We start from the raw sequence: 28,000 nt of genomic DNA, 5'->3' as shown, positions 1-28,000 counted from the left end.
CCCCCCCCGCGGGGGGGGGCGTGGCCGACGCATGCGCGGCGCGGCGGGGCGGCGGGCCGGGCGCGGTGGGATGCGTCGCGGCGGGCGCTAGGGCCATGTCGCAGCGCGGAGGGGATCGCGATCGCGACCGGGAGCGGGATCGCGACCGGGAGTTGCAGTGGTCGGCGAGGAGGATGGGGACGTCGTTGTTGCTGCAGCTGTCGGCGCACGAGCGGGAGCTGGACCTGGTTTGCCTGGACCACAGCTACGCCAAACCCTGGAGCGCCCACCCCGACGCCAGCGCCGCTCGGCCCACCCGCATGCTCTTCCTCACGCCGCGGAGGCAGCCCGGCACCGCCCTGTGAGCTCCGGGGGGGGGAAGGAATGTGGGGCTGAGGGGGCTGGGGAGGGGCCTGAGGGGGTCTGTGGGGCACATGGGGTCGTCCTCTGGGGCTGGGGGGGTCCTGAGGGGTCTGTGCGGATGAGGGGCCTATGTGGGGGCTGGGAGGGTCTCCCTGAGGGGTCTGTGGGGTAGGTGGGGGGCCCTGAAGGGAGTGTGAGGGGAGAGTGTGGGGCTGAGAGGCCTGTGCGGGGGTCCTGAGGGGCCTGTGGGGCAGGTAGGGGTGTCCTAAGGAGCTTGTGAGGGGTGGGTGGTGGACGTGTGGGGCTGAGAGGCCTGTGGAGGGGCTGGGGGGCAGGTCCTGAGGGGCCTGTGGAGTAGGTGGTGGGGGGTCATGAGGGGCCTGTGAGGGGAGAGTATGGGGCCTGGGGAGCTGAGAGGCCTGGGGGGGTGGTCCTGAGGAGTCTGTGAGGGGAGTATGAGGGGCCTGTGTGGGGCAGGGAAAGGCCCCGTGGGGCTGACGGGCCTATGCGGGGGGAGCGCAGGGGAGACAGTCCTGAGGGGTCTGTGAGGGGAGAGTGTGGGGTCCGTGCAGATGAGGGGCCTATGTGGGGGCTGGGAGGGTCTCCCTGGGGGCCTGTGGGGTAGGTGGGGGGGTCCTGAAGGGACTGTGAGGGGAGAGTGTGGGGCCTGCGGGGCTGAGGTGCCTGTGGGGGGTGGGGAACTGAATGGCCTGTGGGGCGGGTGGCGGGGGGTCCTGAGGGGGTCTGTGGGGCTGGAGGGGTCTGTGAGGGGTCTGTGTGGATGAGATGCCTATGTGGGGGCTGGGAGAGTCTCCCTGAGGGGTCTGTGGGGTAGGTGGGGGATCCTGAAGGGAGTGTGAGGGGAGAGTGTGGGGCTGAGAGGCCTGTGTGGGGGTCCTGAGGGGCCTGTGGGGCAGGTAGGGGTGTCCTCAGGAGCCTGTGAGGGACTTGTGGGGCTGAGAGGCATGTAGAGTGGCTGGGGGGGGGGTCATGAGGGGCCTGTGGGGTAGATGGGGGGGGTCATGAGGGGCCTGTGAGGGGAGAGTGTGGGGCCTGTGGGGTTGAGAAGCCTGTGGGGGGGTCCTGAAGGGCCTGTGGGGCACGTGGGGGTGTCCTGAGGGGCCTGTGATGGGAGGCCTGTGGGGCAAGAAATGTCTCTGAGGGGCTGAGGAACCTATGTGGGGACTGCAGGGGGGGAGTGGGGCTGCCTGTGGGGCAGGGGGGATGGTCCTGAGGGTCTGCGCTGGGAAAGTGGGAGAGTCTCTGAAGCAGAGGGGAGGGTTCTGCGGGTCTGAGAAGCCACTTTAGGGGCTGGGGGTGTCCTGAGGGTCCTGTGAGGGGAGAGTGTGGGGCTGAGGGGTCTGCGTAGGAGCTGGGGGGTCCTGAGGCACAGGTGAGGGGGGTCCTATTGGGTTGAGGAGCCTATGTGGGGGCTGGAGAGGGGTCCTGAGGGGCCTATGAAGGGGCTGGGGGGGTCTTGAGTGGCCTGTGAGGGGACAGTGTGGGGCTGGGGGAGCTGTGTTAGATCCTGAGGGGTCTGTGAGGGAGGGAGAGTGTGGGGTTGAGTGGCCTGGGGGGGGCATGGGGGGGTTCTGAGGGGTCTGCGAGGGGAGAGTGAGGGGGTCTGTGAAGCAGAGGGGAGGGTATGTGGGTCTGAGGAGCTTATTTGGGGGCTGGGGGGGGGTCCTGAGGGGCGTATGGGGTAGGTGAGAGGGTCTTGAGGGACCTGTGAGGGGAGAGTGGGGGGCGGTCTGTGGGGCTGAAAGACCTGTGGAGGGGCTGGGGGCTGTCCCTGAGGGGCCTGTCGGGTAGGTGGGGGGTTTTGAGGGGTCTGTGAGGGGAGAATATGGGGCTGGGGGAGCTGTGTTAGGTCTCGAGGGGTCTGTGAGGGGAGACCGTGGGGCGGGGGGCATCCTGTGGGGCTGGTGTAGTGTTGGGGGGGAGAGCATGGGTTGGGGAGACCAGAACAAGTTTGGAGATCCATGGGGAAGGTGTGGGGGCTGAGGTGGGGGTGGACTTTGCATTGTAAAGCAGAGCAGAGCCCGAGGTGAGCGTTCCCCTTCTCTAAAGCGGGATTATTCCCGACAGTGAAGCAGATGTCCCCATCGACGTCGAGACGGTGACGCCCACGCCCATGCCGCTCTACGACAACCAGAAGGCGCGCAGCGTGATGAACGAGTGCGAGCGCCACGTGATGTTCGCTCGCACGGACGCTGACGCCCCTCCGCCGCCGGACGACTGGGAGGAACACGTCAACAGGTAGCGTGGGGATAGCGGAGAAAAGAAATTTGGGCACTAAACAGCCACCCGTTGCGCGGTGTGGGGTTTGTTTTTTTTTTTTTTTGCTGCGACTGGATACGCGGTGACATTCCGGAACTGAATAATGTTCAAAGAAAATGAATTCTTGTGTCCAAATTCCTCATCTCCCTGCTGTGAAAGCTGTGGGATGTAATGGGAGAGGCTGGCCCAGCTGTTGGAACCTCTCCCGCACGCTTCATGTGAAGCGCTCTGCTCTGTTTGGGGGAGGATGGGACAACGAGTCGTTAGATTACACCTAGATCCTCAATTCAGCCATATTCCGATGTCAAAAATTACAAATGGGGTTATGTGTAAATTCCACCTTATTAAAAACCCGCACCGTGACTGAAGTCACGCCGGTCTTGGCGTTATGTGGAATGGCGTTAGTTTTTTTTCTGGACAGTTTGTCTGAGAAATACGGCAATAACCTATGCTAAAAGGAGTGATTATTTTGGTCTTATTTATTGCTTCTGCTGTTACTCTTGTCGTTCTGATGCTTGGATGCTTGCCGACAGGCCTTAGTGACATTTAAAAACGAGTATTTTTTTATTGAGCCATCACAATAATTAAATCCTCAGTAACCAAACTCGCTTTGTCCAGGGCCGTAAATGGGTTCTGGAGGCTGCGATCGCAGGTGATGCCCAGCTGGGCTGCTGACTGCCTTTGGGAGCTGGTTGCAGGCCCTGGATGGCTGTGTGACAGTGACCTACGTTACCTCTCTGGTTTTCTCAACAGGACGGGTTGGACGATGGCCCAGAACAAGCTATTTAATAAGATCCACAAAGCGCTACAGTCTGACAGGCTGGCTCGTTTAGCTAACGAAGGGGTAAGGTCTTTTACTCCCTATTTCCCCTTTCCAGCAGAGATGCTGCCTGTGTGTTTTTATCAATCCTTCCCAGCAAAGCCAGATCGAGTCAAGACAAAAGTCTTGGCCGTTGGGTTGTGTAGCATTAAGAAATGGGTGGTTCTGGGCTTCTTTGAGGCATGATTTTGTCCTCACTGGGAGGATGTTGGTCTTTGCGTGCTGCCAGAGGACTTCAAGCTGCCCAAGCCAATATTTTCCAGTGGCTTGGGATGCCCGTGGCGTGCTTGATTTTTCCCATAACTGTATTTCTTCTTAATTTCCTGGTTTTTAGGCTTGCAACGAGCCGGTCCTGAGGAGGATAGCGGTGGACAAATGTGCTCGGAGGGTCCGCCAAGCTCTGGCCAGTGTGAACTGGGACACCAAACTCATCCAGTGGCTTCACACAACGTTAGTGGAAACCCTCAGTTTGCCGGTGCTGGCCGCTTACTTGGATGCTCTGCAAACGCTGAAAGGAAAGGTGATAAAAGCACTGAAAGACTTTGCTATCACTTAGAATGTTCTCCCTCTGTAAAGGAAGCTGATGGAGTCTTTTTTTTTTTTCCTTTGGAGTGGCGGGGATGATGTTATAAAGCCCCTCGAAAGGGCTATGTGCGTTTTCTCAGTCCTTTCTGGCCTCTGCTTTCAGATCCCCACCCTGATCGATAGGATGCTGCTCTCCTCTACCGCGAAGACGGGGGCAGCGGGTGCCGAGGCTCTGTCTCTGCTGCTGAAGAGACCTTGGGACCCAGCAGTGGGTGTCTTGTCGCATAATAAACCCGTGAGTATCTCCTGGGGCTTGCAGGGGGTGAGAGGCTGGCCTCGCGTCCGCTTTATTCTTCCCATCCTTCTGCTGTTCTCTTCTTGCCGCCTCCGTTTTGCTTCCTGGGCTCTTTTCCTCCCGCTTTAGACTTGCTCAGTGAGGGGGACTCCTTCTGTTGAACGCATTCCCCCCCGGTACTGTCCTGATGTAACTCTGGCTGGGGAAAATGTGATCAATTAATAAGAACCCTCACGCTTCGTTGTGTGGGCCAGGCTGGGCAGCGAGGTCTCGGGCAGGGAAATTGCTTTCCCTTACACTTCTCTTGTTGAACTTCGTAGAGCAAATTGCCTGGTTCCCCCCTCATCCTGATTGCGTCCTCTGGACCCTCCAACTCCATGTTCCCCACTTCTCGACGGCATCGATTCTGGCAGTCGCAGCTTTCCTGCTTGGGAAAGGTTGGTATGGGTGGTTTTGAAAGGAGAGGCAAGTTCAAACTGGCAGCTGTGCTAGGCTGCAGCTGCTGAGCTTGTTTTTATAAGCCTTCAGCGCACCAAAATGCTTGGTTCTGCTGAAAGCAGAGGCTGGTGTCTGCCACCTGCAGTGTTTAGCATTTGAGACACTGCGCAGGGGATGAAGTTGCCCAAACCTGATGCGTTTGGCGCCTCTGGCCGACAAAAGCCGTCCGCCGTCAGCAGTTTAGATTGTTATCATTGCTGTGATTAGGGATTGATGAGTCCTCCGGTAGGAAGAGGTTGGGGGAGAGAGATTATAGGTCATCTTAGTCCTCTGCCAGGATACAGAGCTGCTCCTACACCTCCTAATGCCGTAGATGTACTGGGTGTACAGGAGCGAGGTGAGTGGCAGGTGTTGTCTCTGTGTGGAATTCTCCATTTCCTCTGGTTTTTAGTAGCTAGAAGTGAATCCTGGGGGAGAGAAGGAGAGAGAAAGCACCAGTTCATGCATAAACTGGGTTCCGGTCCACGCTAATTGTTGTTGGTAGCCGTTGTCCCCAGTTATGCCTTCGTTATTTATCGATCTTTCATTTCAAACCGCAGGTGATTCCCATCGCCACCCACCTGTTGAACAACGGCAGCGGGGTGGGAGTGTTGCAGTGTCTCGAACACATGATCGGGGCGGTGAGGGGCAAAGTGGCGGAGGTAAGAGCGAGCAACGAGCGCGTTGGGGAGCCTTTGCCGCTCCCTTCAAACGATTCACCTCACCTGTAGGTGCTGTGCTGCCCCAGTGCATTGCCCCGTTGTCTGTCCCTTTTCTCCATTCATGTCTTTTTTTTTTTTTTTTTTTTTTTTTTTTTTCCTCCTGTAGATTCACAACCACTTCTCTCACAAGCCGATCATCCTGATCGGGTGGAACACGGGTGCCTTGGTGGCCTGTCACGTAAGTACCCGATTCCTTTGCATCCTCTCAGAGCCCACTTGACCGCTTCAGTCCAGAGTTAGGTTTGAATTACTGTTGCCTTTGAGGCTCTGTCGGGGTTCTTCTTGTCCCTTTTCTCTTCCCAAAGCCCGGCTTTGAGACAGACATCCTTTCTGGTCATGGGGGCATAAGCAATTTGAGCCATTCAGTGGTTTGGTTTTTTTTTTTGCCCCCACTCTTAATCAACAAAGGAAGGTTTAAATATGGAAGATATTTAGCTTGGCAAAGCAGCCTTCGCGCCTTACGTGCGCGTGACTGTTAGGGTGCTGACTTGTTGCTTTTTGTGCCCAGGTTTCGGTGATGGAGTACGTCACTGCAGTTGTGTGCCTTGGATTCCCGCTTCTCACCGTTGATGGCCCCAGAGGGGTAAGGACCAAAGGAACCATTTAAAGAACTGTATTTTTTTTTTTCCTAATCTCCCTAGATTCTCTCATAAAATCGGGCTTGGTAGTCCAGCGGTAACCGGAAGATTTTTTTTTTGAGGAATGTCTGTGTGATTTTTATTTGGAGGAGGTTTGTCCAGCAGGCGGGACTGTTGCGTTCATGGTAGAATTCTTGATGCAATAGCAGGCATGAGAAGTCCTGTGTTCGCTTGTCTCTGCTGGGACGTGTCTTTGCAGCTCCTTCCTGGGGTCTTATGTGCGGGGTCACTCGTTAACTGTGTCATTTGGCACCAGAGAGGACAACTTGGGTTGATCTATACAGAGCCCAAATTGCTCCTTTATTAGCTGACCAGTGTGGGACTGTGTTGGGAATGATTACGATTGTGCTAATGAACTGGCTGATTCTGAGGGAGGTGGAAATCTGCACAAAAGGCATTTGCGGGAGCACGGCGCAACCCTCGAGTGGAGGTGTCTTCAGGACTTAGTACGGCTACGTAAATCCCATCGGGGACTCAGCCCAGGAATCATGGAATTCTTACGGTTGGAAGAGACACTTAAGATCATCAAGCTGTCACGCCCCGCTCCCAGTAAAGCCGGGGGGGTGAGTGACTTCAGATTCGTAAATTCTCAACGGTGCGGACTAAGGTGAGATAAATCTCAAGGTCCATATAGAAACCTTTATCGGCTTCCCCAAATGGTTAGTGTAGGTCTTAACGAGTCCCCGAGGATTGGTTAGGAGTATGACAAACGATGGCAAGTGGTGAGGTGTGCGTCGTGTCGCCGAACAACAGGGATAGGCCAACTGCTGGCAAGCGGGACTTAAGGTCCTACTTAAGGTCGTTACTTCCCAACTCGAACAGTTACTGAACAGTTCTAAGAGAAAAGAGAAACTGAGGGATAGAGAAAGGAAAAGGCGGAGAAAAAGCCGGAGAGAAAGAGATCACGGGTCCTGGTTCCAGCGTCTTCTTCAGGGAATCTTCCCAGGCACGGTCTTCTTTCTTGGGAAGAATCTTCCCAGGCACAATCTTCTTCTATTGTTTCGTCTTTGTTCCCCCCCAGGGGCACTTCTTTTCCCCTTTTCTGTTTGCTGAACCAGCATGGCCCACCCCCCTTGCCCAGGACAGCCTCGGCTCAGGTTTCTCCCTTCTCCCAGGTGACGTGTAGCGCGATTCGGGTGGCGAGACGCGTGCCGTTGTCACCCGCGTTTAGCGTGTTCTCCGTAACCTTCATTAGCGCGTGCAGGGGTGGGCGCTTTCACGTGCGTGGCGCGGAGAATGAAGCAAAGGTCGCTCGCGGGACGCGATGGCCTGGAGAACCGAGAACGAGCAAGCTCACCACGCGAGTGGCAGAACCATCCTGGCTTCACACGACAGTTCTCCCGCACTTTCCGGCGCCAGAAGCGTGAAGCCTTATCCGTTCTCTGAAGGCCAGGCCTGCGGTATTTCTTTCCTCGCGAGCGTTCGAGGCGTTCCGTTGAAGGCTTGGAGGGCTCCTGCCCCTCGGCAGGGAATTGACGGTCCCTCCCTTACACAAGTCCAAGCGTTAACCCAGCACTGCCAAGTTACCGCTAACCCACGTCCCTCAGCACCGCGTCTGCCCGGCTTTTAAATCCCTCCAGGGATGGCGACTCCACCACTGCCCTGAGCAGCCTGTTCCGATGCTTGACAGCCCTTTGGGTGAAGAAATTTTTCCTAATATCCATTCTAAACCTGCCCTGGTGCGACTTGAGGCCTTTTCCTTTTGTCCTTCCCTCTTGGCACTTCTTCAGCCTTATCCTGGCTTTTTGCAGCAAAAGCTTGGAAGGAGGAAAATACGGTTTCTGAGGGGAAGGGCATCGGTCTGAGCTGTCACTAGGTACTCATTCAACTTTTGAGTCAGTCTTTCTCACGTTACGTTTAAATGATCCGCACAGTTTATAGTTCTCTCATTTCAGGACGCTGTTGGTATATACTGGGATTGCGCGTGAAGCGCTGCCTGCCTCCGTGGCACCGTGCTCTCCCTTTTTTGGTCCTTCGGGATTACATTTTCCCCTCGTTCTTGCAGGACGTTGACGACCCCCTCCTGGAGATGAAGACCCCTGTCCTCTTTGTGATCGGTCAGAATTCCCTGCAGTGCAACATGGAAGCAATGGAAGATTTCCGGGAGAAAATACGAGCCGATAACAGCATGGTGGTGGTGGGAGGAGCAGATGATAACCTCAGGTAACAGCCTGCGAGGCGGATGCTCTCTTCCCAGGAACACTGGGCAAGATCTGAGCATGCTGCATACACAGGAAAAAAAAAAAACAACCCCAAATTTGGTACTGAGACTAGACGGGAACTGCATAAAAATGATCCATTAAGGTCAACTTTGTTATTCAAAACCTGGTGTGTTTGGATAGTTGGTTTTCCGTGATAACTCTGCATCGTTTCTCCCAGTGATAAGTCAAAGATGCAGGGTACAGTGTGGTATAACACTACGGCAAGTATTTGCTGTTTCGTGCCCGCCCTGGCTCTGGAATATGTAGCTTTTGGGGGCTGTGCATGGAATTGGGGTAAGGGAGGCTGGAAGAGCCTTGCAGGAGGCAAGAAACTTAAGGTTTCCGTAAACTTTCAGCGTGTTCTTCTGTCACACTTGCGCGTGTTTGGAATAACTGCACCAAAAGTTGTGCGGGAGAATAGGATTGGGCCGGTGCTAGAGTTGGACCCAGCAGCGCAAACAAGGCTTTGGAGCACTGTATAAGTCAGAAATCTATAGTAGAGACAATCCGTAAAGGAGAGGAAAGAAAGAAACACAGAACTCCGATACTGGGCCTGAAGATGGAGCTCTGAAGGAAAGGAAACGTCATATTTGCTTTGCAAAATGCTGTGGGATGCTGAGCTTTTTTCCGCGTCGTCAAAGTTTCCCTCGGGGCTTCTGAAGGATGAATCTCTTTCCAGTAGACGGTGCTCTTGAGTTGAGAGCTGACGGAGCTGGCTCTTGCCTTGCTCTGTGTCGGACTGGGTAAGGGAGCGAGCCTGCTGTCGTTTGGATCTTTCTCTCAGGCGAAGAATGATGTGAGTGCGAAAGGGGAAAACCAAACATGTGTTGACTTCCATCTCTTTGGTTTTGTTTTGTTTTTTTTTTTTTTTTTCTAATAGGATAAGCAAAGCCAAAAAGAAGTCAGAAGGCCTGACCCAGAGCATGGTGGACCGGTGCATCCAGGTAACAACGGAAATCTTCCTTTTACGCCTCATATCAGAAATCAGTGGAGTTTGAGCTTAAATGAGAAAGCCAAGGTCTATCTGTAAGGTTTTAGGGTTTCTTTTTGTGGGATTTTAAAGCTAGAGAGCCGTATCCGTTTGACCCTTTGTGAATCTTTCATTCTTTCTTTGTTCCAAGCTGTGAAGATGAGTTGTTTAGAGACCTGCACGTCACTTAGTCTGTTTGTTTCGTCCTTCCCAGGATGAAATAGCTGACTTCTTGACTGGAGTCCTCACCCGAGCAGAGAGCCACTCGGGCTCCGATCCCCGTGACCTGGATGCTGAGAAGAAGAAGAAACCGCGCGACTCGACCAGGAGGGATCTGTCGTTTGACTTGCCAGAAAGAAGCAGCAGGCCCGCCTCGCCGGCAGCCAAAGTGCCCGCCTCGCCTTCGGGCTCAGAGGTGAGGGCTCTCTCTGGGATACTTTGAGCTGGGGAAGGCTGAGGTTGTGTAAAGAGGTGGTTTTGTACCACTGAAATATGTGGTGAGAGACGTGGTTAGTGTTGGAAGAGGGAGGTGAGAGGATACGGAGGGATTAAGGGCTTGCGATGGGGCAAACGAACCTTCGGGAACAGATCTGCTCCAGCAAAAGGATATACGTTCTTTACAAAGATGCTCAGGGACTGGAGCATCTCTCTGCTGAGGAAAGGCTGAGAGCCCTGGGGCTGTTTATCCTGGAGAAGGGCAGACTGAGAGGGGATCTCATCAATGCTGAGCAATATCTAAAGGGCGGGTGGCAAGAGGATGGGGACAGACTTTACAGTGGTGCCCCGAGACAGGACAAGGGGCAACGGGCACAAACTGGAACATGGGAAATTCCATCTCAACATGAGGAGGAATTTCTTTGCTGTGAGGGTGGCAGAGCCCTGGCGCAGGCTGCCCAGAGAGGTGGTGGAGTCTCCGTCTCTGGAGACATCCCAAACCCGCCTGGAGGCGTCCCTGTGCCACCTGCTCTGGGTGACCCTGCTCTGGCCGGGGGTTGGAGGAGGTGATCTCCAGAGGTCCCCTCCAGCCCCTGCCATTCTGTGATTCTTGCCTGTGTGCTGCTGTGCTGAGGGTTACGACTGCCTCTCAGGGAAACCTGGGGGTAAGAGGTGTTCCTTCTCTTCGAGCAGGACTTATCCAGCGTCTCCAGCAGTCCCACTTCGAGCCCCAAGACTAAAATGGCTGCTGTGTCCTCCATCCAGAAGCCCAGCCAGATGGGCACCACGCAGCTGCTGAAGAGGCAGGTGCAGAGGACGGACGCTGTCCTGACGCACAAGCAGGCACAAGGTAATGCCCTGCAGCTTTCCCACCCACTTCCCTCTTCTTGGCATCTGGATTTTTGGTCTTTATCTGTCCTGACGTGCGTAGGGTTTTTGTTTTCTGAGTCCTGTTTTGAATTCCAAGCTCCCCATGGCAGCTTTCTCTACAGCTCGGTCCCCCATCACTGTGATCCGAAAGCAGCAGCCTGGGGGGAGGGTTGAAATCAGGTTGGAATTGGCGTTCCCGCAGCTTGTGGAGCCTTGCTGCTGTTGAAACTGGGAAGGATTTTCACTTCCTCTGTCTGACCAAATCACCACTCTAATTCTTTTTCAAGTGTGAGCCCCTTGACTAGTGTCTCATATCCTCGAAGGCTGCTTGGGAGGGAGACTAAAGGTAGGCTGGGAGGTGATTGCGGCCCTTGAATTGTGACTGAAACAGTGGGGCTTTGGGTAATTACAGAGTCATCATCCATCAAATGGCAGTGGAAAACCTGCTCTGAATAGGAAAACAGCTCGAGCTGTGGGGTTGTATTTTTTTTTTTTTTTTCTGTCCTGTCGGATGCTCATTAAAAAACTTCGGATGCAGCTTCAGTCTGATTGGGAGCGCCGTGAATGTAGGTGATGGTTTTGTTGATGATCCCTTCCGGCAAATATCAGCGGCGCCTGGGGAATAGTCCTCCGTCCTCCCTTCTCTCCTTATTTCTTTGCTCAAGACAGACCTGAACAGGCTTGTTATTGTCTCCTGCAATAGTGTGACCCTCCACGTTCTCTAACGCCTTTCTCTAACGCAGGGTAGGCTCCAGGGGGACGTTTGAGCTTGAAATCTCTTCCTTTCTTCTTGTAGTCGAGGAAGTTTCTAGATAGCACGCGGGAGGCGGAAGGAGGGTCGGTGGAGTGGTGTGTGGTGTGGACGCCTCGTTTTGTCAGGACCGCTGCTGCAGCGTGGCTTCTGGCCTGCCTTTTTGTGGCCATAAGCTGTTCAGGGATGTGCTGGCTGATGGCTCCCAGCTGCTCTCAGCTTCTCGGCACAACTGCTCGGTCAAGCTAGCCGTGCCTCTCCGCAGCCAAGCCTGCTCTCGTTCCCTGGGCGCCTGACCTTTTTCCCCGGTGGCTGTGGGGCTGGAGAGGGCTCGTGCTGTTGGGATGTGCGCTCGGTGAAAGCTGGGATGATCCCCCTTCTAGTCTCGGTTGTGCTACGCTGCCATCCGCGGAGGAGGTCGGTGTGTCTCCATTGTGCCCCGCGGCTGGATGAGTTATATCCGGAGCTCGCTGCCTGCCTGCTCCGAGGTCTCTTGTCTGTGGGTCGCAGTGGTGTCCCTGGAGTTCCTCGTCCCCCTTCAGAGCCGGGCTGTGATACTGTAATTCTCTCTGATTCATTTCAGCTCAGTTTGCTGCTTTTCTGAAACAAAACATGCTGGGGAGGAAAGCTCTTCCTCCTGGCACCTCTTCATGTCTCTTTGGTGAGTATCTCCTCACTTCTTGCTGTCTCTCTCTCTGTCTCCCTCCTTCTCTCTGTCTCTCCTGCCTTCTTTCATCATCTTCCTCTTCCCTTGCATTGGTTTGGGGATGTGGCCCAACGTGTCCCCTTGTCCCCCCGCTTTTTTTGCTTTCTTATTGCTGTGTTTGAAGCTAAAGCAAATGGCCCACGTGCTAGCTGAGAGCATTAACTTTTCCTGAGCTCTTTCCCTGCCTGGGGAGGCGAATACTGCCCTTCGAGCCGTGTAGTCTGGCGGCCGGTTTGCTGTGATGGACTAAAACTTTGTGGATGATACGGTGACTTTTTGTGATTGTGAGTTTAACCCTTTCCTGTGCTGGGGCTGAGAAGGGCACGTGGACACCGGCCTGGGAGACTGTGTGTGCTGGCAGAGCGTCCCAAAGACGGGGAGCAGCTCCGTGTCAGCGGAAACAGAAACAAGGGACTGCCGAGTGACTTGGAAGGGGCAGATGTAGACACGTGGAGCAGCGTTTTGTGGCCAGAGAGAGATGGAGAAGAGCGGAGAGGTCAGGGAGAGGGATGGCTTTGGGAAGACGGTGATGTGGTGGGAGAAGACCAGGAGACACGCAGAGGTGAGCAGTCTTTAGTCCGGTGGTCTCGTGTTGGGTGCCGGAGCACGCAGAGGGGTGCTCTGAGGATTAGGGATCGAGGAGCGAGATCCACAGTGTATCTAAAGATGCATTTTGATGTCTCGGATGGAGTGACTGTGGATCTGGGATTAGGAGAGGACGAGAGGTTGAAATCTAGAGCTTTGGGAGGCTGCGATGTCATCTTGTGAGCTATCAGTGTCAGTTGTCTGTTCGGGTGACCCCAGGGCGCTGAGAGCGTTGACGTGGGTGAGAACTGCCTCTCTGCAACACCCCAAATGCCGGTACTTCTAACTCGACCAGGCAAGCGCTGGATGCAGAGAAGCTGATGGTATTTTGGCATGCTGTGTAGAGACTCCTAAGATAACAGACTCTCTGCTTACCCTCAACATACACAAGATACAGTCCAAACTGCGAGTATACAACCGTGGTAATAAACTCCTGAGGCAAGTATTGGCCCGAGCTGGTTGTTTTAAAGGTTTCTTTCTACCTTGAGCCTTGTTTAAAGGTTTCTTTCTCCCTTGAGCCTTGTTTTGTGCTCCCCCCTGAGTGATGAGGTTGGCCTGGGAGCGCACGTGGAGCCCTGTGCTTATCTGGAGTCCTCCCACCCAGCATCTGCTGGGAAGAGAAACCACAGTAGATGTTCTCCTGCTTGTGGGAAGACGTGGAGAGGCTGGCACCAGCCTGGGCTGCCTTTCGATAAGACTAAAAACCTATTAAGGTCTCTGGGCTCCGTACTGTGTTGGCTCGTCTGCCTGAGCTGCGGGGTAGGAAGCTGGGGTGCGTGTGTTGGGAGCGTTCGCTGTTGTTTTGGGAGCGGGGTGCTCTTCCCAAACACGCAGCCGGCCCTTCGCGGCAGGGGCCTGCGTGCCCCTGCGAGAGCAGAAGCAGGCTCCGCTCTCATGCAGCGGGGACACGGAGGGACGTTGGGTCACTGCTCGCCGATGCTTTGAGGGACACCTAACGCCACTGCCTGTGCATGTGCCGTTTCACTGTCCTGCTTGGCTGGTGGCACTTTTCCGGGGCGGGGAGGCTTTGGTGCCTGCAGTCTGTGCACGCCTGGTGAGGTCTCTCTGGACGGTGATTTGGCCCATGCATGTTTGCAGGTGGGTGGGAAGCACGGGAGCGTTGCACGAGTGTCACAAATTAACATGTTCGGGCCACAAATCCGGCCATCGATAGCAGCACAGCGAGTTTGTCACTTGTCTTGGGGACCAGAGCAGCCCCAGAACGCTTTGAGTCGCCTGACATGTAAGGATTTGGCTGCGCTCTTGTCCTACACCCACAGTTCAGAGGTGCGTAGGTGGTATGCAGGGAGCGTATAAATACATATATATGTGTAAATACACACATACACATCTGTATCTATATCGATTTTACATAATATATCCATATCTAGATATAGATAACTAAAAAGATGTACATCTTGGCCTCTAGGCTGTTGAATACATGGCTTAGATGCCCAGGGCTAGCTGTAAGGAGGGAGTTAGCAGGCTCAGCGGTGGTCTGCGGAAGCTCTCGATGGAGAGGGCTCTCCATCGATTTGAATGAAGGTCTTTCTCCCTTGCCGCAGATCACGGCAGCACTCAGGCGTAGCGGCGTCTGTGTTTCCGAGCGCTGCCAGGCTGCAAACACCACAGCCGGCGGCAGATCTGTGCCCTCGTTTCGACCTGGTCCACCAGCGTTTCAGGCTGGTGGCTGGATGATCGTACGCCAGCGGTGGGAAACATGGAGAGCAGATGGGCACGATGCGGCAGCTCGTGACTGTGTTTTGTTCCTGGGCCGCCCAGAGGCGATTTATTGTGGGTCCTCTGCGCTTTTTCGAATAGCCTTGGCCCCAGCAACCTTGTGCTTTAGGCAGGATGAAATGGATGTGATGGGTCAAGGACATGGCACCAAAACCAGCCGTTGGTGCGGAAGAGAAATCGCAGCTCGTGTTTTTTTTTTGTTTTTTTTTTTTTCCCCTAGCACCAAGCAGTGTGGGGTATGTGGGGGCTTGGCTTTGCTGCAACACCTTTTGTGCTCACGGCTGCTTCGCTTAGCGCCTCTAAAAAACCTGTACGCTTCAGCCCAGCTCCTGGAGGGCCGGTTAGGAGCGCTGGAAGGGACGGGCCGAACGACAGGCGTGCATATACCTGGTGCGTGTCGGAGGAGCCGGCGGGCTGAGCCCTAATCCCAGCGCTGGCAGCGTTGCCTGCACCAGCTCCGCGAGTCTCTGCGCCCTCGTCCCCTCACCTGGAAATTAGGGATATTGAAGGGGCCCAATGCCGGGATCGATTATGCCACACTTTGAAATGAAAAGCGTGTATGTGGAGATGTGATATCGCTGTAGGCATCCATTTTTCTTTGCTGCAGAGGCTTTATATGCCACCCTGCCTTAGCCTGTGAGTAGTTTAAGCTAAGTCCTGCCCTACGACAGCAGCTTAGGGCACGCAGAAGTCGGCGTAGGCGGTGAAAAGGAGGAGCGTGGGTTCCTGGTGCATGGGAGATGGGCAAGGCTGGCATGGAGGGAGCTGTGGAAGTGTGCATGGGCATGTGTCCCTTCTCCGCACCTTGGTGCGCACAGTGGAGCAGCGCCGACCTCGAGGGATCGGCCACCGGTTTTCAAAAAGCTACTTCTGTGTCCCCTAGTTCCAGTCTCCTCAGAGCACTCGGAAGGGGCTGAGAAAGATGATGTGCGTATGCAGCTGAAGAGGCATCAGACCCCCAGCCCGACCCAGTGCACCAAACCCTCCAAACGAGCCAAAATCAAGGTGACCATTGTCTCTCACGGAGATGCTGCTGGCGTGGGGAACGGAGCACCCCTCACCACCCAGGCAGAAAGTGAGTTGCGATTGCATAGCTGCTTTTCAACCAGAAAGCGAGGTCGTGGCTGCGCCCAGACCCGCTCCTCTGGGGCACGGCGTGGGGAGGGGAGGGATCGGTGACTTTTAAATGATTTTTTTTAAAAAAAAAAAAAAAAAAAATTAAAATTTTTGGAGGAGTTAGCTGCAGAAACCAGACGGAGGTTGAGGGTGTGAGTGACTCGGGGAGAGCTGGGGAAGCGTGGGGGCTGACAGCACATAGGAGTTTGGCAGGAGCCTCTGTTTTCCGTAGCAGTTTGGGATCGCACGCTCCAGCGAAACGCTCAGCTGCAGCCTTGTGAGCTGCGAGGCCAATTTTACACCTTCCTCCGAGGCATCAAACCACTGCTGGAAGCAGGGTGCCGGTCCTGGCGGACCCCTCGCTCCGAGTAGGTCGTGTGCGTCTCCGGTTCTGCTGCCCGCTCCTGCGCGAAGCTCTCACCTGGAACACGCTCCTGCTTTAGGGATGACAGCGACATTCCTCTCTCTGGAAGATCTTTGTGCGTTCAGACTTCAAGATTCAGCCGAGCGCCCCGCTCTGCTGATCTCCTTCGGGCCTGAAGTCTGGCACAGTATGCGCTTGATACACGTATAAATAAACTCCAGCTCCTCTCCTGCCTCTATGGCTGGGAAAACCCACCGCGACGAGCATTCCTGCAGTCCGAGAAGAGGTGATGTGCTCGGTCGTCTTCCCCTTGAGCCTTTCCAAGGAAGGCAGAAGCTTTGGCTGCCGTCACCTTTGTACCCGAAGGATGTTGCCTTGTTACTTGTCACTTCCTCACGTCAGAGTGCAAAGCCCCAGATGTGCAAGGCAGTCGCTCGTTATTAGCGTTAGCTCGATGCAGTGCAGGACTGAGAGGTCAGCGTCTCCATTCTGATGGGAAATGAGAGCTTTTCAAAGCTGAGAAAGAACTCTGCTCCTTTGGAGGCATCTCTTGCTTAATTTAACAGTTGTTTTGAACTGTGGAAATGAACTAATAAATACACATCCTTTTTTAAGGTTACAGTTTATCTTCTGGCAGCTTTGAAAATCTCTGGTTTCCGGAATCTTTTTTTTTTCTTTTTTTTTTTTTTTTAATTTTCCAAACTTTACTTCTTTTCACAGAAAGGAAATGAATTGCAGAAGTAAACATGAACCAAAACAAGAATTCCCTCTTACCGTGTGCGCGCAGGAGGAATGCACAAGACAAACGCAGTTGTATCCCCAAATGTGGCAATAAACAGATCTTGTGGCTCGTCGCATCCCTGTGTATTTTGTAAAGTGTCTTTAAAGAATACTTACAAAATCGATCGCAAGCAACCAGCCAGATCCGAAGTAATTGGTCGAGGTGGTAGACCTGGACTAGGAGGAGGGGGTTAGTGGAGATGACGTGTAGGAGAGAGAATTGCATTCGGTGGTGAGGGCCTGAGATTTTCACTGTTTATAGATTTAATTTTTTTTTTTTTTTTTTTTTTTTTTTTTTCCGAAGCTGATTCCTTCAATCCTGTCTATGGTAACACTTCCACAATGACAGCTTTCCGGTTTTGATTCGCAACTCGGCTCTATTTGATACTCCCCATCTCCCGTAGCGCGGTGGCTGGAGCGTGCGGTTTATGGCTGCAGCGGAGATTTCCCTGAGAAGATGCTTTGTGAGCAGGATGAGCCCGTGGCCTGCAGCCCGTGGGTAGTTGCGTGAGAGAGGGGAAATCCCTAAAGGCTCGCGGAGGAGAGAAGATGAGGTTTCTTCTTTTTTCTTTTGCAGTCGTCGCCGGAAAGCCGGTCCCCATGGCTGTCGGCCAGTCTGTGTCGGGCGCGAAGGAGCTGTCAGGACTGCTCACCACCCCCAAGTGAGTGCGACTTCGTTTTTTATAAGCTGTGGGTCTTTTTGACAGGCTGCTGATGGCAGGCACGGCAACGGGGTGATTTCTGCCTGTGGCGCTTTCTAGTACCTTGCTTATGACTGGAGTTTTCTGAAGTGCAGGAGACACTTAGGCTCCTGAAAACTATTTGTCAACCGGCAGCCGAGCCTGAGAATGGCAGAAATGGGCAGAAGTAGAAGGTGTTGTGGCTCTTGGGGTATATTTCCGTATGGTTTCCCAAACCCAAGTTTGCTTATCTCTTTTGAATGTCTTCTGAATGACTGTGGCGTCTTTGGCAGAAATTCAGCGTTGTCTTTCATCCTTCCCTCCTTTTCCTCTAAAAGTCAAGCATTTTTTTCCCAAAGACAGGGGAAAGAAGCCTCAACGTCAGTTCGTGAAGTTGATTAACTGGCCCTAGGGATTTCTCTTGGGGAAGGAATCACTGCTCCCCCTTTTAATGCGAAGCAAGCTTTGGAGAGCCGGCCTCTGACTGATCTGGGAGAGGAAGAAGAGCTGTTTTCAAAATAGGTTTTAAACAGGAGAAGTGTCACCGCAAGGTAGATTGTTGTTGTGTTGGGTGATGCAGCCCTTGCAGCACCTAGGTAGGCGCACATGTGATAACAAGCTCGCTTCCAGTTTGGAAATATACTCTCTCTCCTCCTTTTTCTAGCTGCCACAGCGGACATAGTGAAACGTCTCTTGCTTTGGGTTTTTGTAGTTCGTCAACTCCCTCCCTTACGCTTCCAGGAGTCCCGCTGGGTTGCAGTAAGCCCCTGACAGCTCGCTGTCAAAGGCATCTCCCCTTGCCCCCTGTGTCGTTTGTCGCTAACCGGAGTCTTTCTCTTCTGCTTGCTTCGTAGGCTGAGTTCGGCAGCAGAAACCTCCTCCGCGAGTCCCGCTCCGTCTGCCGTGATCCCCAGCAGCACGGCGCCCAGCGCTTTCCATGCCCTGCAGAGCAGGCTGGTGGCTAGCAGCACCCACTGCATGCAGGCCCAGCCAGCCAGTACCCTCCAAGGTACCTGCCTCTCTCCATGTCTCTCTTGTGAATGTAGAAGGTAAACCGGGTTCAAAATCTCTTGCTGGATCCTCTTTCTTGCATTCCCTGGTTGCTTTGGGTTCGGTTGAGGCAGCATTTGCAGTGCTTTGCTATTGCAGAGCCTGCAGGGATCCAGCGGGACGCCGTAGAGGGAGGCTGAAGGCGCAGTAGGTGACCTGTTAATTGTGTCATTTGTACGTAATGATGCCTTGAGACACCAAACCCGAGCTCCTCTTGCCTCTCTGGGGTTTCACAGCTAACCTCGTTTGTAGCTGCAGCAATGCAATGGGTCGGACTGCCGAGGAGGATCCCTGCCGGCCTCGAGGCAGGCTCCTTGGGATGCTGCTCTTTAAAGAATGGGTTTGCAGACACCCGCCACGTGACAGACCTGGAATTTCATGCTGGGGAACTCTCCAAGCCTGATTCCTTTATCCTTTACTTTTTTAGGAGCAGCATCTGCCAGCAGCCTGTTGCAAGGGCTGAGCTTCAGCCTGCAGGACATCGGGACAAAGTCATCAGCCCTTCCTGCCAGCGTGGCTGCTGCCGGGCAGCCCGTGCAGGTACGCAGCCTGCGAGCATCAGAGATCCCTCTCTGGAGGGAAGCTGTATGTGGGGGATAAAGTGGTAGGAGGCGGAGGGAACGTAGGCAGGCCGTGTTTGCTCCAGGACTAGAAGAGATGAGGGATGCTGGGTGTGAACCGCAGCTGAAATGCTGCAGCCAAGCCTTGGCCGTGTGCCGGGGGCTCCCGTAAGTGGCAAGAGGTCTAGGAAGCAGGGCTGGGGGAAGGTGTTTCTAGGCAGCCACTTAGAAAAGGCTGAGAAAGAAGTTGGAGAACGGACAGGGTGGGGATCAGCGATTTTTCTTCTTCTTGTTCTTCTGGGAAAACACACGCCTGTGACCTCTCAGGCGAGCTCCCCATCCCTGCAGGTTGAGGCGGCCTCTTTCAGAATGGGTGGCTTCATTAGAAGCGGAGCCACAGTTTCTCCCAGTCATGCTTTCAAGTTGAAATGAGTATGTGTAGGCTGGAAGGGACAAGTTTACTTGCCTTTAGACCTACTTGTGGCCACCAGAATGAAGTGTGGAAACTCCGACCTCTAAAGACCTCTAATTTCTGTGGGAGGGAGAGGCTGTGCCATCCCGGCGTCCTCTTTCCTTCCAGGTACTCAGTGCTTCTGCTTCTCCTTCCAGACCTCAGCTGTGAAGACAGCCGCGCCTATCCAGAACCTGAGTGCCATAACCACAGGCACTGGCACAATTGTCCGCACCATCCCGGTTGCCACCTCTTTGTCTCTGGGGGCCTCAGCGAGCGGGAAGCCCACGGCCATTCACCAGCTGCTGACGAACGGGGGACTGGCAAAGCTGGCCAGCAGTCTCCCTGGCTTGGCTCAGATCTCCAACCAGGCAGCAGGTGAGGGAGAAGGGACAGACGTGTGATGCAGGCGCGTGGAGCACCCCATCACCCCGAGAGTGGCGTTTCTAAAGCTTATTTTGCCTTTGAGCTGTAGCTATGGCCAGCTGCGTGCGCTAGCAATTTCTGAGCAGCTGCCTCTAATGGGAAGAGGCTTCTGATGCAGCTCCCAGTTGGTGACCGTGGCCTCCACAGTCCCCGTGTCTCAGGGATGTCTCGTTCCTGCATTTTCTAGGCTTGAAGGCCCCAACGACCATTACTGTGACGCTGCGTGGGCAGCCCAGCCGTGTGACCACGCTTAGCCAGGCTGCGATGGGGACGGTCCAGCCCCAGCTCGAGGAACAGCCCATGCAGACGCAGGCACCTCAGGTAATCTTTAGCATCTTCTCTGTAGAGTAAGTCTCCGCTGCTGCTCTTCTGAGCTTCTTCTGACCATCGTAGTCCAGGGCAGATATAGCTGTCGTGGGGGAAGTGTTCCTGATCACATCTCTTGGGTGTGATGAGCTTCGTTAACTTGCTGAGGCCACGCAGAAAGGGGCCTCGCAAGGCGGCGGTTAAGAGGGTCCGGTTCATCTCCATGCCTGTGAGTGGCAGGGTCGATGATGCTCGATATCACGCACGGAGGGAATCTCCGGCTGGACTCAGAAAGCTGACGTCAGCATGGAAATTGTTACTGAAGCTCCAGGCTTTCTTGGCAGTAACGGGTTTTGGTGGGAGGAGGAAAGCTGCTTGTAGAGTGTCCGTCCCCTGCCTGTTCAGGCGGGAGGGTGGGTTGGCCGTGCTGTCTGGAGCCATATTCCTCTTGAAAGTGCTGCTTCTCACTATTAGATGCCCTGATGTGAGGCTGGGCCCTGCGCGTGTTGGGGACGCCGTTGGCTTTCCTCCTGCAGGTCTCCAGCCCCTGCTCTTTCTCACTGCCGTCCTGTTGAAACCAATTTAGGAAGGGCCGAATGCGTGCTCCAAGGTTGTATCCGTTCGATACAGATCTCCTTTTGGAGGTGGGTCGCTGACAGTAGGAAAAGCTCTTTACTATTTGGACTCTCAACGCGTGCGAGGTGCTGTCTTAAGGATCCAGGCTGCCTTCCTGCTTCCTAGGTTCAGTCTCGGTGCGGTTGAGTCGAAAGCACGAGATGCCAAGTTGGAGAGGGATGTTTTTGGTTGTGAACACAGTGGGTCTTGGGTACTGTAACGTGGACCTCGCAACCCCAAATCCTGGAGGCAGCAAAAGGGGTGAATTTACTGCGGGTGTGTCCTCGGTCTCCATCCTAAACCACTGTCAATTTTGAGCTGGATCCATAAATGTGAGGGTGGAAAGGTTGGCTCTGACTCCCTGTGCGGGAGGACTGGCCAGCGGTGGCTGTGATGTGCCATCAGCAAGGTTGACCCAAGCTCAGGTGGCTTCCCCACGGTCCCAGGTCCGGCACTGTGCAGCAATGGGGTCTCTCCTGTGGCTGTTTTCCTGGATGTGATGTTGGGGGTGTAGGAGAAAAGAAGCAGCCCGAGGCCTGTGATCTGCCTCACGGGACCGAAGGAGGCATTGCAGGAAAAGGGCTGCTGGTTCCCTGAGCGCGTACTGCGGGCTATAACTCCCTGTCCAACAGATGCTGACCGCAGTGATTCGAGGCGGGCGTTTGCAGGGAGAAAGTAGTTCAGAGAACAGGTCAACAAGCTTCCTGGAATGATAAATGCTGCCGCGTGGGCAGTCGGACGAGCGTGGAATCTCCAATGGGGACCGAGCTCCAGTTCCCAACAGGGACGAACAGGCTGGTGCTGAAGGCTGAGGATGCCGGGATCACTCCAGATTGACAGGGTTGGGTGGGTGGGTTGGTTGGTTGGTTTTTTTTTTCCTTCTCGCATGTGATTTTTCCTACTTGTGTTAGCACTAACGCAGGTCCCAGGCAGGTCAGCCGGGGTAGGAGAGGCAGAGCAATCTTTGCTTTGTAGATGAAGCTCTGTAGTTTTGGTGCCCGTTGCCTGGGTGGCTCAAGTTGTGGGCAGCTTCATGGAGGCAGGGAGAGCGCTTTTATTCCTTGCCGCTGTCTGCAGAGCCAGCTTGAGGTTGCTTGAAGCCCTGAGATACATTTTCGGAGGCATTATGCTAAGGGCGAAGCCTGTGGGTGGAAGTCGAGTAAGTATTAACAGCGGCAGCCATAAATCCTTAATTTCTTCTGCGTTGTTTTAGAGCTGGCATTGCGTCCACCGTCGCCGGTAGTTTCCACGCAGAGTCCTGGCCGGTTACGGCTCAGATTTGGGAGCATCCGCGTCTTTCCTTTGACTTTTCTGTGTTTCTTTCGGTCACTTTGCTAAGCGCGACAGAGCCTGCGAGCCTTGGCAGAGCTGAGCTTAGAGCCGGCTAAGGTAGAGCTGGGAAACGCAGAGCTAGTGGCACTCAGTGTGCACCCCACCGAAGCAGCGGGTGAGTTGCTTTTGTGGGCCTGAAACTCTTCATCCACCTTGGAGGCAGTTTTTGCGCTCTTCAGAAGCCGTTTAATAAACCGTCAGAAGGGGCGTGCTTCCCTTTATGTCCTTTGTTACCTTTGAGAGACCCTAAATACGCAGCAGAACGGAAACTCCGTGGTGTAATGAAACTTGGGCCGGATGGACTCCGGGGTTAAGGGGTTCACGTACGGGTTAATGTTTTAAGGCACCTGGAACTGGGTGTTGGATCCTACGCTGTGGCTTTTACCTACAAGGCCGAGCTTGTGTGTTCAAGGCAGGGCTTAATTGTGCGGCCGGCTGCGAGAGTTGCTTGAAAAGCAAACTGAAAGCTGGCTTTTACAGGAAATGGAATGAGCTGTGTGTTTTTGTAACTAATTATAGCCCTTGACATCAGCTCGTGTGTACCTTTAGCACATAAGGATTACGTAATCTCGCAGGGCTTCCTGTAAAAGAGCAAATTTCCAAAAGGCTTTGGGGGATAACTCCGAAGGGCTTAAGCTCTTGTGTTTTCAGCAGTAGTCAAAGCTGTTGTTGGTTGGGTTCCCTTTGAAATTCCAGCTGACAGCTCCGCTGTGCCTGTGCAGGAAGCGTGAAGCCCACACATCAGCTGTGCGCTGTGATTTTTTTTTTTTTTTTTTTTTTTAAAACTCTGGGGGCTGGGGCGATGCCTGTAGCAGCTGAGATGCAGTTTGAGTGGGTAACTCTTTGCCTTCCCCCGTGGGCATTAAACGGGAGGCAGGAGACTGAGGAATCTCCCTGGGGAGTTTGGTGTGAATGCTTTCTGTGAGTAGCAAAGGAGAAGCGCGAGTGTTCGGGTGGCTTTAAAGTGAAAATAGGAGCAAGCTTCGGCTTCTCTTTTCAAGAAACTGCTCCGCGGTGGTTTGAACGTTGCTTTTTGTATGGGTCCCCCCCCTGCAGCGTGGTTGTATCCTGACAGCAGCTCCATAAAGTGGGGAGTGATGCTGGACCACGCTCTTGTTTTCTGCTTAATGGCATGAAGATTTAGGCTGCGATGACCGGAGCTGCAAGCAGAGGGGTCGTGGATTGAGCTTTGGACAAGGGTCTCCCTTAGATGGCACGAGGAGAGCTCCGACTCCAGCCTTTGCTGGCTGCAAGCAGGCGCTTTCTTTTCCCGAAGTCTGATCCTTTCCACTCCCAGGGACAGAAATATTAATTACAGCTAACGGCGCGCCGTTGAATTGGTGCGCAAGGCATGGAGAAGCAGGCTGCGACCTGCGTGAGCATCAGGTAGGGGGGTGTCTCAGACTTGAGCTCCAGCGGTGCTCATCAGTGGTGGTGGAAAGCGAGCAAGTCGGCTGAGAGAAGTCTGACCGGAGAGGTGGGTCTCTGCTTTTGTAGCTGGAAAAGCTGCTTTGGAGCTTGGATTGTGTCAGCTCGGGGCTGCGAGGGCTCCCAGGGAGCGCATGCAGCCGGCTCTCTGCAGTATCGGATTGCAGATGCCACCTGGACACGGTTCAGGCAAGTGTAGAGAACCCAGAGGTGTTTGAAGAACCCCTCAAATGGAGGAATTTCCAAGTATTTCACTGAGGCTTCACTCTCCAGGGCGTGCTGCCCTCTGCCTCAGGATACAGCTCCAAACCCCCAGTTGTCCTGGCCAACGGCATCCTGGCCTGTCTCAGGAACAGTGTGGCCAGCAGGACTGGGCCCCACCTCGAGGGCTGTGTCCAGTTTTGGGCCCCTCACTCCAAGAAGGACCTTGAGGTGCTGGAGCGTGTCCAGAGAAGGGCAACGGAGCTGGTGAGGGCTCTGGAGCGCGAGTCTGGTGAGGAGCGGCTGAGGGAGCTGGGGGTGTTCAGCCTGGAGAAGAGGAGGCTGAGGGGAGACCTTCTCGCTCTCCACAGCTCCCTGAAAGGAGGGGGTAGCCAGGGGGGGTCGGTCTCTTCTCCCAAGGAACAGGCGGTGGGACGAGAGGAAAAGGCCTCCAGTTGCACGAGGAGACGTTTAGGATGGATATTAGGAAAAATTTCTTCCTGGAAAGGGTTGTCAAGCATTGGAAGAGGCTGCCCAGGGCAGTGGTGGAGTCGCCATCCCTGGAGGGATTTAAAAGCCGGGCAGACGCGGTGCTGAGGGACGTGGGGTAGTGGGGGTTTGGGCGGTGTTGGGGTGACGGTTGGACTTGATGATGTGAAAGGTCCCTTCCAACCTAGACAATTCTATGATTTTTGGACACTGGTGCTGTGTGACCAGCTGGTTCTTGTCAGAGGGGCTTGTACGTCTTCCTCAAGCAAGAAGGAAGCTCTTCTGATGCAGAGGACGGTGTGTGCTGCTCCCAGTTTTCGCTGGGCTTTCACTGGTAATAGCGCATCATTCTTGCAAGCGGGTCTGCACGATGCAGGAGTCCTTCTTGAGCTGTTGCTTCGCTATTGCTGCAGAGGAAATGAGAACGGGACCGATTTCCCTGACAGCCAGAGGTGGGGATAGAACCATCCCATTCCGCTCCGGAAAAAGGCAACGAGTTTGTGCCCGTCTCAGCCCAAGCACCGATAGTCGTGTCGGTGCTGCAGATGACACCGTTGTGCTTTTAAAATGCAGATCTCTGCAGGTTTTTTTTCTTGAGCTTGGTAATAACTGGTTGGAGCAAGGGCAAGGCTAGAAGAAGCAGGGAAAGGGCACGCTCTGGTGTTTTATTTTTTAGGTGAGAGCTAGCACAGATCCCGAGGAATGTTTGCAGCCCCCCCGCAGGTGGTGTATCCTTGTCAGCGGGGCACTTCCAGTAGCTCTCCGTTACTTTAACCCTTCCAGGCTCCAGACGGTGCTGTTGGGAACCTGGCCGCCCCAGCTACCAGCGCCGCCTCTCCTGGCAAGCTGCTGTCTCAGATGGATCCCAGCAAAGCCCAGGCTGGCGCAGAGATGGCTCCCGCCGACCCCGCCGCACGCCTGACCGCCGCCGCGGCAGCACCCGTAGGTGAGGCGCATGGCAGTCGTGGGGCGCGGGCAGCCGGCCCGGGGGACCAGAGCGGAGGCCGGGTTGGAGCCATGCCGCCGGGTGACGTGTGCGGAGTCGTTTTGGGGAATTCACTGCCTGAATGTTGCTTATTTTTAAGCCCGTCGCTTTTTTTGCGCCCTCCCCCCCCCCCCTTTAAGTTAGATTCCCCCGTGGTTTCTTCGTTTCTTTGCACAAGGAGTCGTGGCTCGATGCAGCCGTTTTGAGCCGTTGATGAAGAGCGGGGTGTTTAAACTTGAGCCCAAACGCAGAAGGGATTTTCTGCAGTTTGTGTTTAGGGCCCCCCGTCGTGCCCTCGTAGCACGAAGCGCTCTTCCCTGCTGCTGATTTATTTACCTTGCCTGCGGAGAGCGCGCCCATCCGATGACAGCTAAATAAATATTGCGGAGCCGCTACCCGGCCTCAGCCTTAAGAAAAAATAAAATCGACACAAAGCGGTGATGCAGTCCGTTGCATCCTCAAAGGCTTCTGTACCGAAGAGCCCGCTGCCAGCCGAGCCGGTGCTTTTGTTTTCCTCGGTCCGGCCGATTTCCAAGCAAGCAGCAGGGTGAGCAGGGTAGCCAGCGCTCGGGCTGGATCCGGTGGATGAAGTTCGGTGGGGCTGTGCCAGTTTCCCAAAGGGCGAACGAGGCAGCTCGGCAGCATCGGTGTTTTACCACAGCCGGCTTTCCTTGCGGGCTTTAAACCCAGCTAACCGTCCTCTGCAGCCCCTCAAACTCTGCTTTTCTCCCCCAGGACTCAACAGGGAGGTGCTTAAGCCTGGGCTTAAGTCGTCTTCTGCGTGTTTTTTCATGTGCCGTTTGTTATTCGCCACAGCTGGGGGATGAAGTTTGATCTGTGGAGGGCTTTACCTGCTTTCGTTGGAGGTTGAGGTTGGCTTTGCATCCAGCGGGGAGGACCGGTTTGTAGGGAAGCTGCTGGGGTGTTAGCGCAGGAAATTTTCCAGGCTCTTGGTTTTGTGGAGCGGTCGTTGATGGTGTCTAACAGCATCGTCGCGTGTCTGCAGCTTCCCAGCTGGCATAGGGGTGGCTGGAGTCGCCTGTTCCCGACGTCATTCTGCCCTCCCGGACTCCAGGATGGTGGGGTCGGTGTCCCATCCTGGTTAAACGGTTGGTCGTCAGCCTCCGCTCCGTGCCTTCCCTGCTTGAGCCGCTTCATTTTGGAGAGTTCCACGCTGCGCTGGTGGTGTTCGTGGCATGCTGTCACCGTTGACGAGTGCCAGGGACGCCGCGGTGCATCTTTGATGCCACTGTCTGGGAGAGATTGCGGTGCTGGGTGCCAGGTGCCCCAGCACGGCTGGGCGAGCCGCTCTCCGCTCCTTGGTGCGGCATCCCGAGGGACGGAGCCAGTCGCAACTGTGGGCGACCACAGGGGCAAACACGGGCTGCTCCAGGTTGGCGTCTTTCTGGCCAGCGTTTTCTTCAGCCAGCAGTGGGTCTCCAGGCTTTTTCCCGTCCCTTGAGCACATCTAAACCCAGGATTAGATTTCGGTGAAGCCTCTCTTTCCTTTATTGCCCTCTGGGCTGTGGCTACTGCAGAACCAGCTGGGGAGCCAACTTGGACCAGGTAACCACCACGATGCAACATCTGCCCTTGCCGTAGAGCACAGAGGGCTTCATTTCACGAAGCCTAAAGCCTTTTAGCCATGTCCTGGGGTGGAGCGTGATGAGGGTCTGAGCATCCCCAGCGCTGCTGGTGGGATGGAGCTGGAGATGCCGGAGATAAGCAAGAGCTTGCCTTGAGCCAGGCTGCAGAGAGCAGCGTGAGCTCAGTGTGGTCTCTGACAGCTCGGTGGGTAGGACAGGGCAAGGTGAAGTCTTGAAGTCCTTTTCCCGGCAGGGAGGGACATTCTGGGGGAGAAGATCAGACATGGGAGCAAGAGAGGGGCTTCCTTGGGGGATCGGAGGGGAGCAGTGCTGGTGTTGACGGAGTTTGGCTGTTGCGCTTTCCTTGCCCAGGCTGTGGCAGCGCTGGGGTTTGTTTTGGGGTCTTGCTCTGGAGAGCAGACACGGCCAGGTCTTTCCATTCGATCTGGAAGGCTGCGACTCCGCTGCCGCGGCTGGGGGCTGCAGCCCAGGGTGGGCACCACATCCCTGCGGCCACTGACCGCCCTCTCCCCTTCTCCGCAGTGACCACCACCAGCCCCATGAAGACACTGTACGTCATGTCGGACGCCAAGCTGTCTGCGCTTACCAAATCCGTGATGGGTGAGGCTACCTCTGTCCCCCTCAAACTGCCGGGCATCCAGCCTTCCTCCTCCTCCTCCTCCTCTGCCACCTCTCCCACTGGCGCTGTCACCTTTGCCACCTCCCCCCTGGCCAGCACCCCCAGCCCTCCCGGCAGCCTGGTACACTCCAAGGTGGGACCTGTCCTACAAACCGCTTCCAAGACCGTCATCCTGACCTCGACGCTGGCTGCGGTGAAGGGCGATGGACCCCTGGGCCACGTCGGGGAGAAGGTCAGCCTGACCAAGAGCGCCGCGGCCCTCGGCCACGCTCTGGGGACAGTGGAGACCCTGGGGAGGGTTCCCTCCGTGGTGGACGACGGGAGCACCATCATCCACACCAGAGAGGCTCTGGCCAACAGACACTTGCTGCCCCAGGGCGTGCTGCCCGGCGGGGCTGGCACCACGCTGATAACGCTGGGCAGCAGCCTGGCCAACTCCTCCATCATCGCCACGACGGGGCCCACGCTCAGCCAGAAGCCGTAGGGGACCCCCGGGGACCCCCCAGTTGCCACCGGGCGCTTTGGGGAGACTGAGCTCGGGGTGGGAGAAGAGCAGCCCCGTGGGCACGGGGCAAACTAGGGGGATGTTTTTCTGGTTTTGTTGCTGTTTAATAAAACTTTTTTTTCTTTTTTT

General features: G+C 55.0%; 1 protein-coding gene across 10 annotated transcripts; it reads left to right on the top strand.

Annotated features, from left to right (window-relative positions):
* Positions 1-22: 22 nt before the first annotated feature.
* Positions 23-27,998, top strand: KANSL3 (KAT8 regulatory NSL complex subunit 3). 10 transcript variants are annotated; one of them, XM_074563389.1, is made up of 22 exons: positions 23-340; positions 2,431-2,601; positions 3,376-3,466; positions 3,777-3,962; positions 4,131-4,262; positions 4,583-4,699; positions 5,300-5,401; positions 5,568-5,639; positions 5,970-6,044; positions 8,105-8,262; positions 9,181-9,244; positions 9,485-9,685; positions 10,399-10,555; positions 11,910-11,987; positions 15,241-15,432; positions 17,195-17,279; positions 18,152-18,306; positions 18,775-18,887; positions 19,517-19,736; positions 19,972-20,105; positions 24,939-25,101; positions 27,270-27,998. In XM_074563389.1, the coding sequence occupies exons 1-22, from the start codon at positions 96-98 to the stop codon at positions 27,848-27,850; spliced, it is 3,492 nt and encodes a 1,163-aa protein (XP_074419490.1). In that variant the 5' UTR covers positions 23-95; the 3' UTR covers positions 27,851-27,998. The 10 variants fall into 10 exon arrangements, with proteins under 10 accessions (XP_074419490.1, XP_074419493.1, XP_074419497.1 ...); XM_074563388.1 differs by having other exon boundaries at positions 48-340; positions 2,413-2,601; XM_074563392.1 differs by lacking the exon at positions 11,910-11,987.
* Positions 27,999-28,000: the final 2 nt, after the last annotated feature.

The sequence above is a fragment of the Larus michahellis genome, chromosome 20, assembly GCF_964199755.1.
Source record: "Larus michahellis chromosome 20, bLarMic1.1, whole genome shotgun sequence".
NCBI classification, from domain to species: Eukaryota; Metazoa; Chordata; class Aves; order Charadriiformes; family Laridae; genus Larus; species Larus michahellis.
The sequence above is the reverse complement of the archived record's forward strand: the minus strand, read 5'-3'. Positions and strand labels throughout refer to the sequence as shown.